Source organism: Helianthus annuus, chromosome 15, assembly GCF_002127325.2.
Source record: "Helianthus annuus cultivar XRQ/B chromosome 15, HanXRQr2.0-SUNRISE, whole genome shotgun sequence".
NCBI lineage: Eukaryota > Viridiplantae > Streptophyta > Magnoliopsida > Asterales > Asteraceae > Helianthus > Helianthus annuus.
The window spans coordinates 25,772,698-25,789,596 of NC_035447.2; the positions used below are offsets into that span (position 1 = coordinate 25,772,698).

The 16,899-nt window shown below is 38.0% G+C and overlaps 2 protein-coding genes across 2 annotated transcripts; one reads left to right on the forward strand and one right to left on the reverse strand.

Annotated features, from left to right (window-relative positions):
* Nucleotides 1-970: 970 nt before the first annotated feature.
* On the forward strand, nt 971-3,993 carry LOC110937473 (ninja-family protein 3). Its single transcript, XM_022179898.2, has 2 exons — nt 971-1,801; nt 3,378-3,993. Exons 1-2 carry the CDS (start codon nt 1,249-1,251, stop codon nt 3,833-3,835), a joined length of 1,011 nt encoding a protein of 336 aa, XP_022035590.1. The 5' UTR covers nt 971-1,248; the 3' UTR covers nt 3,836-3,993.
* LOC110937472 (LRR receptor-like serine/threonine-protein kinase RPK2) lies at nt 3,894-6,986 on the reverse strand. Its single transcript, XM_022179897.2, has one exon. It carries the CDS (start codon nt 6,707-6,709, stop codon nt 4,052-4,054), a length of 2,658 nt encoding a protein of 885 aa, XP_022035589.1. The 5' UTR covers nt 6,710-6,986; the 3' UTR covers nt 3,894-4,051.
* Between the last annotated feature and the right edge of the window lie 9,913 nt (nt 6,987-16,899).

Below are 16,899 nucleotides of genomic sequence, written 5' to 3' on the forward strand. Positions count from 1 at the left end.
AACAAAAAATTTTAAGCTTGGGACACAAAGGAGAATGAGTTAGAAATCACACGGACACAACACACAACAGATAAGATATAAGGGTAATATAGTCATTTCAGTTACAAAAAGTAATAAAGTTATCTCAAGGGACTCAAAGTGTAACGCTTTTACATGACTATGGACGCAATAAACAAAATTATTACTTTGAGGACGCGAGTTGATAGCTGTCTCTTTCCTCAGGGACACATATTGTAGTTTACTCTAACATATATTTGACAAGACTTAATCAGTTATAAACTCATGTTAGGAATAGTATATTATAGTTTTAAATATTATATGTTTCATGTGTATAACAAGATCTCTTATGATAAAATTAATAAATTTATATGTTTTATTCACTTATGATAAAAATTAATAAATTTTATATGGCCGAATTGTCCTTCTCGTTAACTGAACTAATGGATGAAGTTAACCTAGTAGACTAAAATGACAACGGTGAAACTTTTTTGGATCTATAGACGAAAAATGAAATCTTTAGACTAAACTACCAAAATAAACCAAACCACAAGTACTAAAATTACATTTAACTCAATCAACGATTATAATTCCTTTTATTATATCTCCTCCTAACAATAAACTCTATAAAAACTTAACAATAAAACTAAAAAAAAGTAACACTCATTTTTTAATAATAATAAAAATGTGGGCCCAGAGGCAAGGAACAACTTACTGCAAAAAACCTACTACACACGTGGCTATTACAACCCTACCCTCTAAACCTCCACGTGTCCATCACCAAACCCCCTTTCAACCTACAATAAACGCTTCATCTACTTGTTCACATTCTTCTTTCCAACGCTTACGTGGCAATATCCCCTCTCCTAAACATATCCACGTGTCACCCCACCTCTATCCCAACCCTTTCTTTCAAGGGCATTTTCGTCTTTTCACATCACCCTCCACATTAAAAATCTCCCCACTTTCTCCTCTTTTTCGCACCTATACTTTCTCTCTGCAACAATCTCCCCCTCCCCGCCGGCGGAGCAAAGTCCGGCACCGGCGACCTTTTCCGGCAAAACATTTTCAAAATTTCAAAAAAATTCAACAAATTTCAACAAAATAACCGTTTTTTGATAGAAATCATGACGTCATCCATCGTAACTGCTGTTTTAACATGTTTGTAAATAAATTATTAACAGATTTCATGCTTTGAAAATTCAAGAAAAATTAAAAAAAAAAATTAGAGCTCGCCGGGAAAGTTTTCCGATGGATTTTTTGAAGAGTTTCGGCGACGGTGGATCGGTGAAAGGCGAAAAACACGATGAGGAAAACGTGGAGCTGAGTTTAGGATTGTCGTCGAACGGCCGATTCGGCGTTGAAAGACGGCGCGTGGCGGCGGAGGATGTTTCCGGCGAGAATAACCGTTTAATTAGGTCAAATTCGACGGTTGATTTTTTAGATTTTAAGAAATTATCGTCGGGAAATGATGAAACGACGTCGTTGACGTTGTTTCCGTTAACGAGGACGTGTTCGTTGCCGATTGAGACGGAGGTGGAGTGGAAGAAGCGGAAGGAGTTGCAGTCGTTGCGGCGGTCGGAGGCGAAGCGGCGGCGCGTGGAGAAGGTTAAGAATGGGCGCGTGGTGAAAGGATTGGGGGTGGAGGAAAGTTATGAAGGGAAAATGAGAAGTTTGGTTAACGGTAATGAATTGTTGCCTCCGCTTCCACGTCCGTCAAGTTTTCCGTCACAGGTGAGTGTTGGATCTCCGGCGAGTGGTGGATCTTCTGGAGTTTCTGATTTGGAAAGTCAACCTTTTTCAGGTGTGTTACTTTTTTATTTTTGGGTTAGATTAAATTAAATGTAGTTAAATATAAAATTGGTTTGAGTAGTTTATATATTATATACGGTTTTAGTTTTAATTTAAAACAGGCTCTAACGGTTGTGAATAGTAATCTCTCAATCTTTAAGGGTCGTTTCCGTCTAGAATTGGTTTTGCAACTCAAAAGGGGTTGCGGCGCAACTTGTTACCCGATTACCTGCCACTTATTTGTAATTTGTTATTTTGGCATTTTAATGAAAATATAATTTAAGAAAAAAAAAATATTATTATCTATAACGTAACATGAATGCTATGTTATTTTAAAATTTAAATTTGATATATAACAAACACTATGATACATAGATTAGTAGTGGCAGAGCTACCTTAGAACAAGGGGTGGCCTCCGCTACCCCTTGACAATCTGTCGGTAGTGTAAATTATGGAAATTTGGACATTTTTTTGACGCTTTTTCGATTTCGTTACTTTTTTTTGAAGCGTTACCCCTATAAGGATTTTCTAGATCCGCCACTATAGATTAGTAGTCTAGACTCTAGAGTTGTTAAACGGCTTATGTTCATGGGTTGGTGGGTTTGAAATTGTGTGACACTCGTGAAGCAGAACACGACAAGTGTTGATACAAACACGGTATGTTTAACCTGGACAAAAGTTATTAATTTATTTTGGTGTATAATAAATACTTTGAAATTCTTAATTTATAAACTGTTACTATTTTACTGGAAGAGATTATGTTTAATCTATGCCAATTTGTTTTAGGCTTTTAACATAAAAGATGCTACATTGTTTAAAAGTGTCGACATATTAAGTGGACACGAACACAATTTGTTTAGCTAAAATGTCGTTGGACTTAAATCCAAACCCGCGAATTATATTTGGTTTATGTTGTGTTAAGAATTTCATACCATGGGTCAACTTGTGAACATTTTAGTTAACACGAACGTGACTTCTTTAGCTAAACTTGTTTATGGATTCAACACTAAATTGACATAAATCCATTTAGATAAACAGGTGGTGTTCGTGTGTCGGTAGGCTCAAAAATTGTGTAACACACATGAATCAGAACACGACATTTGTTTTACTAGATACAATGTTTAAGCTATTTTAACCTGTTTTAAGCTTTTGTACGTAAAAAATACCCTATTACTGTAAGTTACTAGATACAACATATTTTAAAACTATATATAGTAAACAAATGGGTTAAATGGGGCCACTGGTGAATCAATTAAGTTAGACACGAACTGTTTAGCTAAACATGCTTGCAGGAATTTCATGTTAGGTTTGTGTCCCGTTAGAAATTCACACCCTGGGTCAACTGATGAACCCGTTGACTATAGCTAAACATGTTTGTGAGTTCAACCAGAAACTGACCAGAATTTATTTAGACTAAACGTTAACCCACAAATTTCATATTATGTTTGTGTTGTGTTTCACTACCTAATTAGATGGTAATAGGTGATTCATAATATCGTAATATGTAACCTTGTAACACATAATAGTCTCTGTTTCTTTCTTCTATACTATATCATACATTCTTTCTTAAAGTTGTTATTAAATAACAGGAACCAACAAAGACACTGAACTTAAAAGCACTGCAAGTCATCAAGCCGTATCGCATCAGATCTCGAGTTCAAACATCTACAGATCAAACTCAATTGCTTCACACACATCTTCAAGTTCAAACCTCTACAGATCAAGCTCAATTGCTTCACAAACATCTTCTCAAACCATCAACAGAAACCTGTCGTCTCAAACCATCAACAAAAACCTGTCGAAAGACGAAACCTTAAAGATGATGTTCGCCGACATGCCTTGCGTTTCGACCAAAGGCGATGGTGTTAATGGCAAAAAGATAGAAGGGTTTTTGTACAGATACCGAAAAGGCGAAGAAGTGAGAATAGTGTGTGTTTGTCATGGTAGCTTTTTGACCCCGGCGGAGTTCGTCAAACACGGTGGCGGCAGCGATGTCGAACACCCTCTCAGACATATCGTCGTTATGCCGCCAGCGACGTTCCTCTGATATGGACGACAAAAATCGTTGTCTTGCTCCGAAACTGGTGGTTTGGCCCTTTTATGTGTGCCAAATCAAACATTTAATAAAGTTTTCTTTGTCATTATATTTTTGTATAATCTTAGGTACATGACATTATAACATAATTTTACAAGTTACAACTACAATCAATTGTCTTCTAGAAACATATACAAGAATTTGATTATCATAACTATTATGTTGCGGTTAACATGACCGCGGTTGAAGTTGCTTCAACCGCCGTACGACTTGCTTCATGGTGGGTCTTGTCGACAACGAGTCCACCGTGCAAACCACCGCCAGATGCAACACCTCCACGAGATCATCGTGCGGCCCTGCATCCCACAACCCAGCTGTGAAAAACTCCTTCGCGCGTCCTTCTTGGAGAAGCATTAACGCCCAAGCGACAATATTAAACCCGTTTCCATAAGATGAAAAAGACGGGTCTAACGCCTTTTTATCGGATAACAGTTCGAGAAGTACTACACCGTAACTGTACACGTCAGCTTTATCCGATACCCGACATGTCATCGCGTATTCAGGTGCCACGTAACCAAAAGTTCCGGCGACTCCGGTGGTGGCGTGCGTTTCTGATGTACCCAATAGCCGAGCCAACCCGAAATCGGATAAATAAGCGTTTAAATCGTCGTCTAGCAATATATTGCTAGGTTTGACATCACGGTGAAGAACACGCGGAACGCATTGATCATGGAGATATGCGAGTGCTCGTGCGACATCCAATGCGATCTTGTGAAGAACCCGCCAATCAACGGCTCTCGTCGATCGTTCTTGAATGAATCTTTCCAAGTTTCCACCGGGTAGGTAGTTATATATTAGGAACATTTCGGTTTCACTCGCATGATATCCGATAAGTGTCACAAGATTCCGTTGGCGGTGCCGCCCTAATGTTCTGATCTCAGCTTCGAATTGTTGTACACCTTGAAACCGTCCTACCGCCAATCGTTTTATCGCCACCAGGAACCCCGGGGAGATCTCGGCTTTATACGTTGCCCCAAATCCACCGCTTCCTATACAATTGCTAGCATTGAAGTGACCAGTTGCCTGTATCACACTATCAAAATTCAACCTGAGCCCGATATCGATAAAAAGAGTAACTTCCTTTTGAGTCGACTCGTTGGCCACGGACTTGGGCCGCCTTCGGGTACAGAAATAAAGAACAATCAGCGCTAGAAGAACCGAAAAAATGGCCGAAGCTGATACTATCGAAGCAATCTCGATCGAATTAAAGTTCCCGTTCTTGCTTTTTGGCGCCGTGGTTGAAGAATCAGAGTAATTTACAAAATCGCCCCCGTTTGTTGGACCGGATTCGGTCAGCTGCCGTACTGAAGATGTGGTAGCCATCAAGTTTTCTTGCAACGGGCCCGACAAGTCATTATACGAGACGTTGAATCGCAAAAATCTTGTAGTGTTTGCAAGACTTCCCTTTTCACCATCCTTTGCGGTTTGAAATGAAAAATATCGTGTGTACACAGACGAGGCATCAAACGGTTCACATGTCGTGTAACGAAAAGACGGGATTGGCCCTGAAAGATGATTCTTACTAACATCGAACAAAATCATACACGGAACCGGAAGTTCATCACTTAACTCGCCGGTCAACTTGTTCGAGCTCAAATCAAGAAACCGCAACTTCTTGCATAGAGTTAGCCCGTTCGGGATTTCACCTGTGAAAAAGTTTCGAGCCAAGTTTACCATCTCCAAACTTTTACAACCACCCCAGTTGCTCGGAAAACCGCCCTCCAAAGTCGTTCTTGGAGCCCATAGCAGCTTCAACTTGGGCAAAACCGTAATTTCCAAAGGCAACTCGCTATGAAAATAATTATACTCGACTACATAACGAGAACCGACATCCGGGATAGGATCAAACAAGTTCGACAACACAAGAACCGACATTTCTGTACAGTTTCCAAGCTGTTTCGGTATCTGCCCGCGAAGACTGTTTCTCGAAACATCCAAAACTTCTAGCATCTTAAGCCGACCAAGCTCACCCGGGATCTCACCTTGGAGCATATTCGAATACAGTAAAACCGATCGCAACTTACTACAATTCGACAAACTAGACGGAATCCCCCCAAGTAACAAATTACCCGCAAGCTCTAACCGCTCAAGCTCACCACAATCATACCCAATCTCACTCGGAATCCTCCCCGAAATCCGATTAAACGACAAGTACAACCCGCGTAACTCACCGTTAACAAACCTCGGAATCGACCCGTTTAACCGATTCCCAGCAAGATTCAGAATCTTTAAACTCTTCAAATTCGACAGCGAATCGGGTATTTCACCCGATATCCGATTAAACCCGAGATTAATCACCCTAAGCCTCTTTAAATCCCCAAAATTAAACTTCAAATTCCCACTAATCATATTCCCTTCAAGATCAACAACTTCTAACTTCTTCAACCCACAAATTACACTTCCAATTTCACCCTCTAAATCATTAAACGGAAGAGATAAAACCCTAATTTCATCAAGCTTTGAAATTGCATATGACAACTTACCCATCAATTTCCCATTATAAATTTCACAACTTTTTCTAATTCCGAATCCGTACAACTGAAATTGATCATATTTATTACAAGTAAAAGATCCGAAATTACCTCCACCGGTTATGTTAAGACCCACGACCCGGTGACCCGACCCGCAAGTGACTCCGACCCAGGAACAAAGATCCGGGTTGGATTCGTTCCAGGTTGTTAAGAGCCCGTACGGGTCGGATACGGATCTTTTGAACTCTAGGAGGGCTGATTTGTCTGAGTTGGTAGTGGAAACGACGTCGTAATGGTGGATGAAGATGAAACAGAGGAGGAATAGGGGTTTTATGGGGGTTTGATGATGACCCATTTGTGGAGTAATACTAATAAAAATAATAATAAAGGGTTTGGAAAAATTGAATCTTGATGAAGGGGTTTGAAGGTTTGTGATGAGGTTTAAAGTTTAAACCTTAATTTTGTGTTTTGGAAAAGATAGTGAGAGAGATGGGGTATCAGCCTTTTGATTCATTTTTGGTTCTTGTTTTTTGGGTGATTTTGGAAAAAAGAAAAAAGAAAAAGAAGTCAAGGTGCATAAAGTCTATGGTGCACAATTTGGATGTTTAACTTTGGTTTCTATACATATTAGCCCCTCAAGAAAGTTCATCATGTTTTGGGTTGGAATGTATGTATGGGTTGAGTTGTTTTGAGTGGTTATTTATTTTTTTTTTTTTTTGGACAACTTTATAAACCAACCAAATGTACATTAGTGTGACTGGTTTTAATCATATGGGTTGTGTTTGGTTTGATTGGACTTGTTTAACTTATTTTTATAACTTTTTATCCATGAGTTCGTTTTAATTAAAAACTGAAAATTTCGAATCATATCTTTTACACTTTTAACATGTTAACTCATTTACAACTTGATTACAATCAACGCATATTTCATTAACCCGTTTAGCTCATTTACATAAATGGTTTACACGGACCTAGTTTTAGTTACACGATTCAAAGTGTCTTAGATGAGTTTTTATGTATTTAACACGGATAAATAGGTATGTCATATTCAAGCTCATTAATCTAACCCGACAACTAACCTATTAACCCGACTTAAATGCTTAAGATTTTAATATGTTGTAAACATTATTGTGACACGTTATCTCACTTGTCTTTTATGATTTAATGTATATTGTCCCACATATTAATATTAATTATTGATTTTGAATTTATAGTCATTTAAAAATGAAATAGCTTTGATTTAAAAAGTTAAAAAAAATTGTTTTAATAAAATTAAATTTTGATGTACACATGATAAAACCATTATTTATTTAATTTTGGCTGTTTACATTTTATGGTCAATAAGTTATAATTTATGAAAATATCGGAAGTTTTTCCCTTAACAATTATTCTTAACGGTAACTAAAACTATCTAACTACTTCCATTTTGTGTGTCTTCTGTCGCTGCTCGTAGATCCTCTTGAGCATACTTAACTTCAAAATTTGTTCCAATATCCGATTTCCAGCCCCAACGATCTTTGTGAAGCTTGACCGAGTGGGCTTTGAGCTTGGATAATAAATCAAACTCGGCCATAAAGCTGACGAGTTAGGATGGGCAAATATGTTTGTTTGGAAAGCCATGGCAGGCAGAATACTGACAACTATTGAATTACAAAAAAGAGGGGTCCTGGTGGGAGACACATTATGTTCGAGATGCGGATACGTGGAGGAGACGATAAACCATGTATTGATGGAATGTCAGGCAACTAACATGATATGGTGGCCGATGGGTATATAGCTAGATGGTCCGGCTATCTCCCTTTGTGCAACAGTATCAAAAGTTATGAACGTGGTGAATGAATTGAAGACTTCATACAAAAGGAAAAAAGTTATTTGTGCGGTCATAATGATGATGTTGTGGTATATATGGGACTGCAGAAATAAGAAGGTATTCGAAGGTAAAAAAGTGTCAATTTCAAAGCAACTGGACGAGATTAAACAAACCACTTTTTATGGATGAAACATAAGGCGAGATGGAAGAATATCACAATAGATAGTGGATGAAATTCGATATAAACTTGTTCTATAATGTGTGATTGTATTATATGCCCTTTCTAGTAACTTGCAAGCTTGGGTTTATCATGCAGAATGCAAACACTGATTAGCAGTGTTTTCAAAGTATCCAAGTGTATATTGTGTCAGCCTTAGGAAAGGCATGTAAATTTAACAGGAAATGTGCTGCTAGGAAGCAGATACGGTAGAATGCATAAGTCTTAATCAACATATAAGAGTCAAGATTTCTAGAACTATAGACTAGGGCAAGTATTTCTACTTATCCTAATTCCCTATAGTTATGGCTCGGATACCAATCTGTCACACCCCAACCGATGGCGGAAACATCGGGGCACGGCACTAAGCGTTCAGATTGCTCATGAGTTTCCATAACACTAGATATTTCAATATAGATTAAATAGATTCAAACACTGTCTAAATTCAACCAAACCAACCAACAAGTATCGAGAATTACATCAAGTTTCACATATTGTTCATAACTTAATTAAATTAACTAGGTGAGTTTCTAAGCATCATCCTAGCTTGATTCCTGAATCCAGCATCCTATCAGCCTGCAACATGTATTAAAATAAAGTCAATACAATAATGTACTGGCGAGTATACAAGTTTGAGTATATAGCATATTAGTTTAAAAAGACTCATATCCATCATGTAAACGATAAAATAGTTTCAGCCATGCTAGTGTTCGCAGTCCAAGTGATAGCCCAAGTGTCCCAATGCATTTACCACTTTCCCAAGAATCAAGGAAAGCAAATAGAATCCACCTAACAATACCCCCGAGAATAGTGGGGAGGTGCATCTTCCTATAGCGCTACTATTGTTAAGGTGGAACTACACACAAGGATTAAACGTTCACATAACATAAAGAATCAAGAATCAAGAATCCAAAAGTATCAAGTTTCACATTTACAGAGGATAGAGTTATATTCAAATAGTTTCAAGTTTCATAGAATACATGTTGCATCCCAAAAGTTTAAAACAAAAAGGGATCGAGTATATTCACAGTGGGTGCTAAGTATCGGCACCTATAGATTGGATCAAAGGGAGCTCTGAACTAGCCTGATTATAGTTTAATAGATAAGTGTCGAGTAGAATAACGAGAATCGTGCAAAGTGTCGGATCAGTCACCTGATCGGATGGCCATCCGGACGGATGGTCATCCGGTCGGATGACATATGGTTGGGACAGATCACCATCCGATCGGATGGTCATCCGGACGGATGGCCATTCGATCGAATGGTCGTTCGATTCAATTAGTGTATTTCCAAAAGGTCTTTCTTTTGAAGTTTTCGTTGCAGCATTATACCAAGTCATTCGATCGGATGACCGTTCGATCGAATGACCTTTCGGGTGTAAGTTTCAAAGTTCAAAGTTTCTGATTCAAAATAGTCTAAGTGTTGAAAGTTGTAAGGCACATGTCACTCAATCGGATGGTCGTTCGATCGGACGGCGGTCCGATCGGATTGTCATTCGACTGAGATGTTCTTGTCCCTTTTCGCAATCTTGTAAAGTTTCTAAGTTTTTGCGTTTAACGGTGACGACATGGTACGTATTGAGACACGGAAAACACATCAAGGTTCAACCTATCTGATCGGTTGGGAATCACCCCGTCAGATCAGGTGTCTGTCCTTGACGGTGTTCATGTCTGAATCCGTGGTCCGGCCATCTCCTCCTGCGATAATCCGTTTCCAAGCCGACTCCAGACTAATCATCAAGTCCACAGCCCGTTTGGGTCCGGATTCCACCGTTTTAAGTAAAAAGTTTAAGAAAGTTTGAAGATAAACATGAAATTGACTGAAAAACCTAGATTTAGTAAAGATTCGGTGTAAAAGCGCATGAAATTCCTTAGATCTGAGCTAAAGCTTGACGGGAATGACATCACACAGCCGTTTGTACAAACTGCCATGATGACGTCATCCTCAAGAGCTCGAATCTTAGAGATTTCACGGTGAAAAGTGTGATTTCGAGAAAGAATCATGTAGAGAATAGTGTAATGATCAAAGTTGTACATGAATCTAAGAGGAAACTTACAAGAATCGGCCTAGAATCGAAGAAAAGTGCTCAAGAATGGGAGTGCATGCGTCTGGATCGGAGGGCTCTGTCACATCATTGAGAAATGATGTGACAATCCTATTTATAGTGTCAGAGAGGAGGTAAGGCGGTGTAAGCGGACGGATCGGATGGTTGTTCGGTCGAATGGCCCTCCGATCGGATGGTTATCCGATCGGATGTCCATTCGGACAGTCCAATCCGTTTTGCAACCTTTCCGTCTTTGGTTCGTTTTGCGAGTTAGATTAAGCGTTGTGTTGCATAGTATTACGTAGTATCACTTCCTACAAAGATTATTCAATTAACACAAAAATTTCCAAGTTTCCGAGTTTACATAAGTATCAAGTCTCCAGTCTCTCGTTCAACCAAGTCTTAAGTTTCACGAGTCTCAAGAGTCGAGCACCAAGTATCAAGCATCAAGAATCTTGAATTAAGTACCAAGTGTCAAGTATCTAGAATCAAGAATCAAGTCTCATAGCATTAAGTATCAAGAATCAAGTGTCTAGAGTTAAGTATCAAGTATCAAGAATCTAGTATTAAGAATCAAGCATCTAGAATTAAGCATCAAGAATCAAGTTTCATAACATTAAGATTCACAAGGTATCAAAAGAGTCAAGTTTACATAGTATAGGGACTAAAATTGACAAAAACCAAAAGTTTAGGGACGCAGGATGTTACATAAGTTCTCAAGCAAAACAGATTAAAACGGGTTATGTGGATTTTCTAGTCACACTGCTTGACTTTCGGTTGCGAACCGACACATAAACAGGAAATGGCGGGCTGAACATGTTCATACATGTTCTGATATTAGTTACTAACTGATTTGGTGTTAAAACATGAGTTAAAACAATTACAAGTTCATTTTATAAAGTTTCCAAAAATCTGTCGTTTGACTTTTTATTTAACTTAACTTTGACCCGTCATTTGACCAACTTAACGTGATTTCCATGAGGTGCCCTTTTGAGGGAATAACACCTACATTATTACGATCACGTAGCCATTTTCGATTCGAACAATGGCTGGACCATAATGGTCTAAACCGAAAGTCAAAGCAAAAGTCAACTTGCTTGACTTCCGGCTAATAAAAGCCTATAAAAATGAAAAGAGTTGGAAATGAGCAGTTACTTGTGATCCTTAGAGAAAATTTAACTCAGTGGATGCTTCTTTAAGATTAGGAACTTCCAGATTAGAGTAGAGGAGAAGAGTTAAAGAAATGAGCAAGTTGTTTGTGAACATGAGGGTTCTATTTATAATAGATAAAGGTGCACAAGATTGATCCAGGTGTTAGAGCATGATCTAGGATCAATACAAGTGTCCATGGAGGTGGCAAACATTGAAGATGGGTGGCAAATTTGCGAGAGGTGGCAGAAATGCAGAGATACTTGGCCTCCAAACAAAATTCTGTCACTGCAGTCCCATACGGACCGTAGGGGCCTCAGGCTTACGGTCCGTAAGCCAGCTTGAGCGCCACTAGTTTTCAAATCCTTACGGACCGTAAGGACAATGCCTTGTGATCCGTAACCCTTTACAAAAGCTATTATGTTCATATGCTTACGGTCCGTAAGCTCAAAGGCTTGCGGTCCGTAAAAGGTCACTCAGTGGCCCTAAAATGGCATGTTGACACATCTGGTCCCTCCACATTCAAAGTTTCAAAATTTGACAAAATTAGTCCCTCTCGTCCAAATTATTAGACGTAATTGAGGGTATGGACACGTGTCATTGTATAATTCGACACGAATTTACGAGGTGTTACATGGTGCACTCTGATTGGATCCACGTGGCCTGGTAGTTATCCTTATTGTCTGGTCTATCATCAACTGTTAATGAAGATTATGGAGCAGTGATTGGTGACATGTCACTGCCCTTTCGTACTTATTGTCTCCCACACGATTGTCCATCATGAGGCTCTAATAGACACAGCCCGGCATGCGCCTATTGGTCACATGCTCTGACACTTGTACTGGTTGTAACATGCATCATTAGCATGCTCAGACTCGCACCAATGAGGGTTGTCATAGTGCTTGTGCGAATCCATTGAAAATGACTAACTGTCGCAGATGTTTGACTTGGGTATATCCTTCTGCGCGTGACCCATACTTGTAGTTGCGCATATCGGCACAGAATTTGAGACCATACCCCTTCACTCGTTAATACGGTGTATACCCCTTCACTCGTTAATACGGTGTAATTTTTTTAATATTAACGTATGAAAAAGTTATAGCTGTTTGAAAATTAAGGGGGAAGTTTGCTCAAGTAAGAAAGGACTAAATTACCCTTAAGATAATGACACTTGTCCTCCTCTCCTAATCGTGTATGCTTCGTACGAAGTTTGTCTCTTGTACAGGATCCAACCTCTAATTGTTATTACTCGATCTAGTTCACTGTTTTGTAGTGTAATTCCATTGGTTTAAAAATGTATAGAATTACTCTAGTTATTTGTATATTTACTAGGTTAATTTTATTTGTATAATATCTCACATTTCCCCATCTCTCTCTCTCTATATATATATATATATATATATAGGGGAGGGTTATCTTGAGAACGCTAAATATTGCGAGAACCGTGAGAACGAATGAAAAAACAATCAAAACCAATTTTTTTTATACAAACCTCATTGTAATTAAGATACAACATCAGAACAAGAATTTATAACATCAAATAATTCATTTCTCATTTCAAAATCATTCTTTTTAGATTTTTTACACATGTGTAAATATAGCAGATTTACACATGTGTAAATGGCAAACTTACACATGTGTAAATTTTCTTTATTTATGAATTCACGTAAATTTAAACGTGTAAATTGAATTTCTAACATTGTATTCGAATAATAATGATAAGTGTAGAAAAAATTTTTGAATTTGAATTGTTTTTGACCAAGTTCTCATGGTTTTTTCATTTGTTCTCACGGTTCTCACAATATTTAGCGTTCTCATTTAAACCCTCCCCTATATATATATATAGGACAAAGATCCGTTAGGAACCACCCTTTATTGCGAGAAACGCGAGAACCAATGTTAACACAACCAAAAATACCTAAAAATAGCTAAAAAACACACAAAAAAAATTTCTTTTTTTTATATTTTTTTTTTGGGGGGAGGGGGTGGGGGTTAGGTTTTTTTAACTATTTTAGGTTGTGTTCACATTGGTTCTCGCAGTTCTCTCAATAAAGCTGGTTCTCGCATGAACCTTACCCTCCCACCCCCCCCCCCCCAAAAAAAAAAACCTAACCCCCCCCCCCCCCAAGCTAAATGCTAAAAACTAAAACCCCCAAAAAATCTAAAAAAAACTAACCCCCCCCCCACCCCAAAAACCTAAACCCCCTCCCCCACCCCCCAAAAACCTAACCCCCCCCCAAGCTAAAAGGCTAAAAACTAAAGCTCCAAAAAACCTAAAAAAATCAAAAAAATTCTAAAAATTTTTTTTTAATATTTTTTAAGTTAAAATCGCTACTTTTAGTAGCCAATTTTTTTTTTTGCTACTAAAAGTAGCGATTTTTTATAAAAAAAAATAAAAAAATTGTGTGTTTTTTAGTTATTTTTAGGTATTTTTGGTTGTGTTCACATTGGTTCTCGCGATAAAGGGTGGTTCCTAATGGATCTTTGTCCTATATATATATATATATATATGGAGCCGCTAAAGTAGGAACCACCTCCAGTTGTAAGAACCGCGAGAACCACTCTCAACCAATCACAGAAAAAGGTAGTTTGGTCATTTCCTTTAAATGTCTAATATATCCTCTCTCCTCTTTTAAAGTTGCAGACTTTCTATAAATATCTCATCTCTCCTCTCTCATTTAGTCTTCATCTTCAAAACTCCAACAAACATCAACCTGTTCCCTCTATCTCTCGATGACATCCAGCCCCAAGTCTAACCTCACACCCAGCACCACATCGCAACCACCGTCCCCCCACCCCCCCTGTTTCATGCTGAAGAACCACCGACCACCACCACCACCACCGTCTGGTGGTGGTGCTACGACGGAATAGATCAGAGAGACGGGGAGAAAAACATTGGTCGCCGCCGCCGTCGTCTCCTCCGCCACTGTTCATCAGAGTTAAAACATTGGAGTGTCGATGTCGGAGGTGGTGGGTGCTCGATGGCAGGTGGTGGGTGTTCGTTGACGGTGGTGTAGTGCCGATGTCGGAGGTGGTGGGTACTCGAGATGATGGTTTGAGTTGGGTCAGTGAAGGTGGGTTTTTTATTTTTGTTGAATCTGGGTTTGAATCTTTGTGGGTTTGTCTTGTGGGTTTGAATCTTTGTGGGTTTGATTCTGTTGAATCTGGGGTTAAAACATCGGAGACAAAACTCTGTTTTTGATGCGGGGTTGATTCTGTTGAATCTGGGTTTGAATCTTGTGGGTTTGTCTTTCTTGATGGTTTGTTTTATCTGCTTCAATCTGAGGGTTGATTCTGTTAAATCTGTTGAATTTTTTTTGAAACTGTTTGAATATGTTTGAATGATGTTCTTATTCCTTTTGAATGTTTAAATCGGTTGAATATGGTGCCTTTTTTGAATCGGCTGTGATGATGCAAAAAAAAAAAAAAAAAACTGACGATGGCGCGGCAAGGATGGCGGAGGGTAGGGTTTTGAACCTGCAACCCCACTTTGCAGCCTCTGATTATCGGAAAATCTAAGCCAAAACTTCGTTTTTTTTCAAGAATCCTCTCGTTCTTTTGATTTTTTCAAGAATCCTCTCGTTCTTTTTTTAGAAAAATGTGTGGTCTAAAATTATTCTTAATTACCCTAGTGATTCTCATATAATCCTAACCCTTGTAAGTAGTCCAAAATTAATCTCAGTTATTCTAGTGATTCTCACATAATTCTAAATCTTGTAACTATTATATAAAGTAAAAGTTATTATTTTTATATAAGCCCGTCTAGGTTCGTGAGCTTATGTAACACCCCGAAAATGGGTTTGGTAATCAAACCACGTTAACACTAAAAGACGGGTAAAGTATTGTTAGTGGTAAAATTTTCCCGGTAAATATTAGGATTTAAATAATTAAACCTAATATTAAAGAAAGGTTATACGAAGACTTTTGAGAAAATAAATTTATGAAAAGCCCGAGTTAACGGGACTTAAAAATAAAACGGGTTATAACTTCCCCGAACCCACCAAGTAACTAGGAATATCAACCTAGTTAAATATGTGCCTTAAAATAAAGAAGGAAACTTGGGTAATAACCCTTATTATAAAGTTACAAACTAAAGGGGCCAAAAGAGGAAGATTTAAAACTTGATTTTTATTTAATTAAAACTCTACACAACACTAGTGGGTGTGTGCGTGAGATCGATCAGAAGAAGGAGCCAGGAGCTCAAACCCTAACTCCTCTCAATTTCACCAAATTGAAGGGCAAAACTAGCTCAAATCAAAGGCATGATCATGTATAAACGACCACCAAGTCGTGGGGATCACAAGGTATGTTGAATTTTATGATTTGGTGATACTTTGAGATTATGATGAACAATCATAGTCGAAATTCTGGAATGAATGTTGATGTATATAAGTGTTATTGGGATGAAATCTTCGTTTAGAAACAACCCCTAGTTGAAAACTTGATGAATTGGGGCCAAAACTAGGGATTTGATAATTACCCTATTATGTGCTAGGTGGGATTTATGATAATATGATGAACACTCGGATTAGAGTGTTAAATTGATGAATATTGATGTTATGATATAAGTTCTAGAAGTAGCTCATGAACGCTAGACATAGAGGGTTGATGTTGATGTAAATCTTGGTAAAAATAACTAGTTATGAACTAGTTAGTAAATATGTAAAATTATGCACATTAGGTGTTTGTTAAAATGCCTAAATGAGAACTAAAGTGTTGAAATTAGAGTGAAAACGCGTATTTGAATGATATGGCAATTATGCGTAATAGGAAGTGATAAGGGTTCTAAACATCATGTCGATTTAGACTTAATGTTGTAAACCATGTGATTGAAAATAGTTAAATTTGATAAACTAAGTTAACTAATCATGAAGTCGAATAGTAGCTTCGACATAGAAAATAAGTGAGGTTGAATAGTCGTGATTGTTAATGACTAATTTAACCGCGTTGTAAATGATTGACAATAGTTTGACGCTTAAACGAGCTAGGTGGAGGCTTGGAAAAGAAGCGGTCAAATAAATCAAGTACGAGAAGGAAAGCGTAAACCGGATCCGAGGTAAGTGAAACTTACACCCTTTTGTAGAATATTTACTTATTTTATAAGTATAAATACGATAAAGATAATATTGAGAATATCGATTCCAACGCAATTGATACGGGTCAGAACAAATATAAACATTTAAGAACCATGGGTTACGGTAAAAAGGGCGAAAAGGTAAATTGGTCTGGTAATGACTAAGAAATTATGGATTTTCAATATGATTACCTTGTAGTGTAATCTAATTTTGAGAAAAAGGGTAAAAGTGGAAATTTGGTCGAGTGTCG

Bases quoted from the DNA above. Each gene is read 5' to 3' on its own strand.
- LOC110937473 (XM_022179898.2), top strand. From the start codon at position 1,249: ATGGATTTTTTGAAGAGTTTCGGCGACGGTGGATCGGTGAAAGGCGAA. The intron at 1,802-3,377 runs GTGTGTTACTTT...ATTAAATAACAG, and splicing joins GGAAAGTCAACCTTTTTCAG to GAACCAACAAAGACACTGAA.
- LOC110937472 (XM_022179897.2), bottom strand. From the start codon at position 6,709: ATGGGTCATCATCAAACCCCCATAAAACCCCTATTCCTCCTCTGTTTC.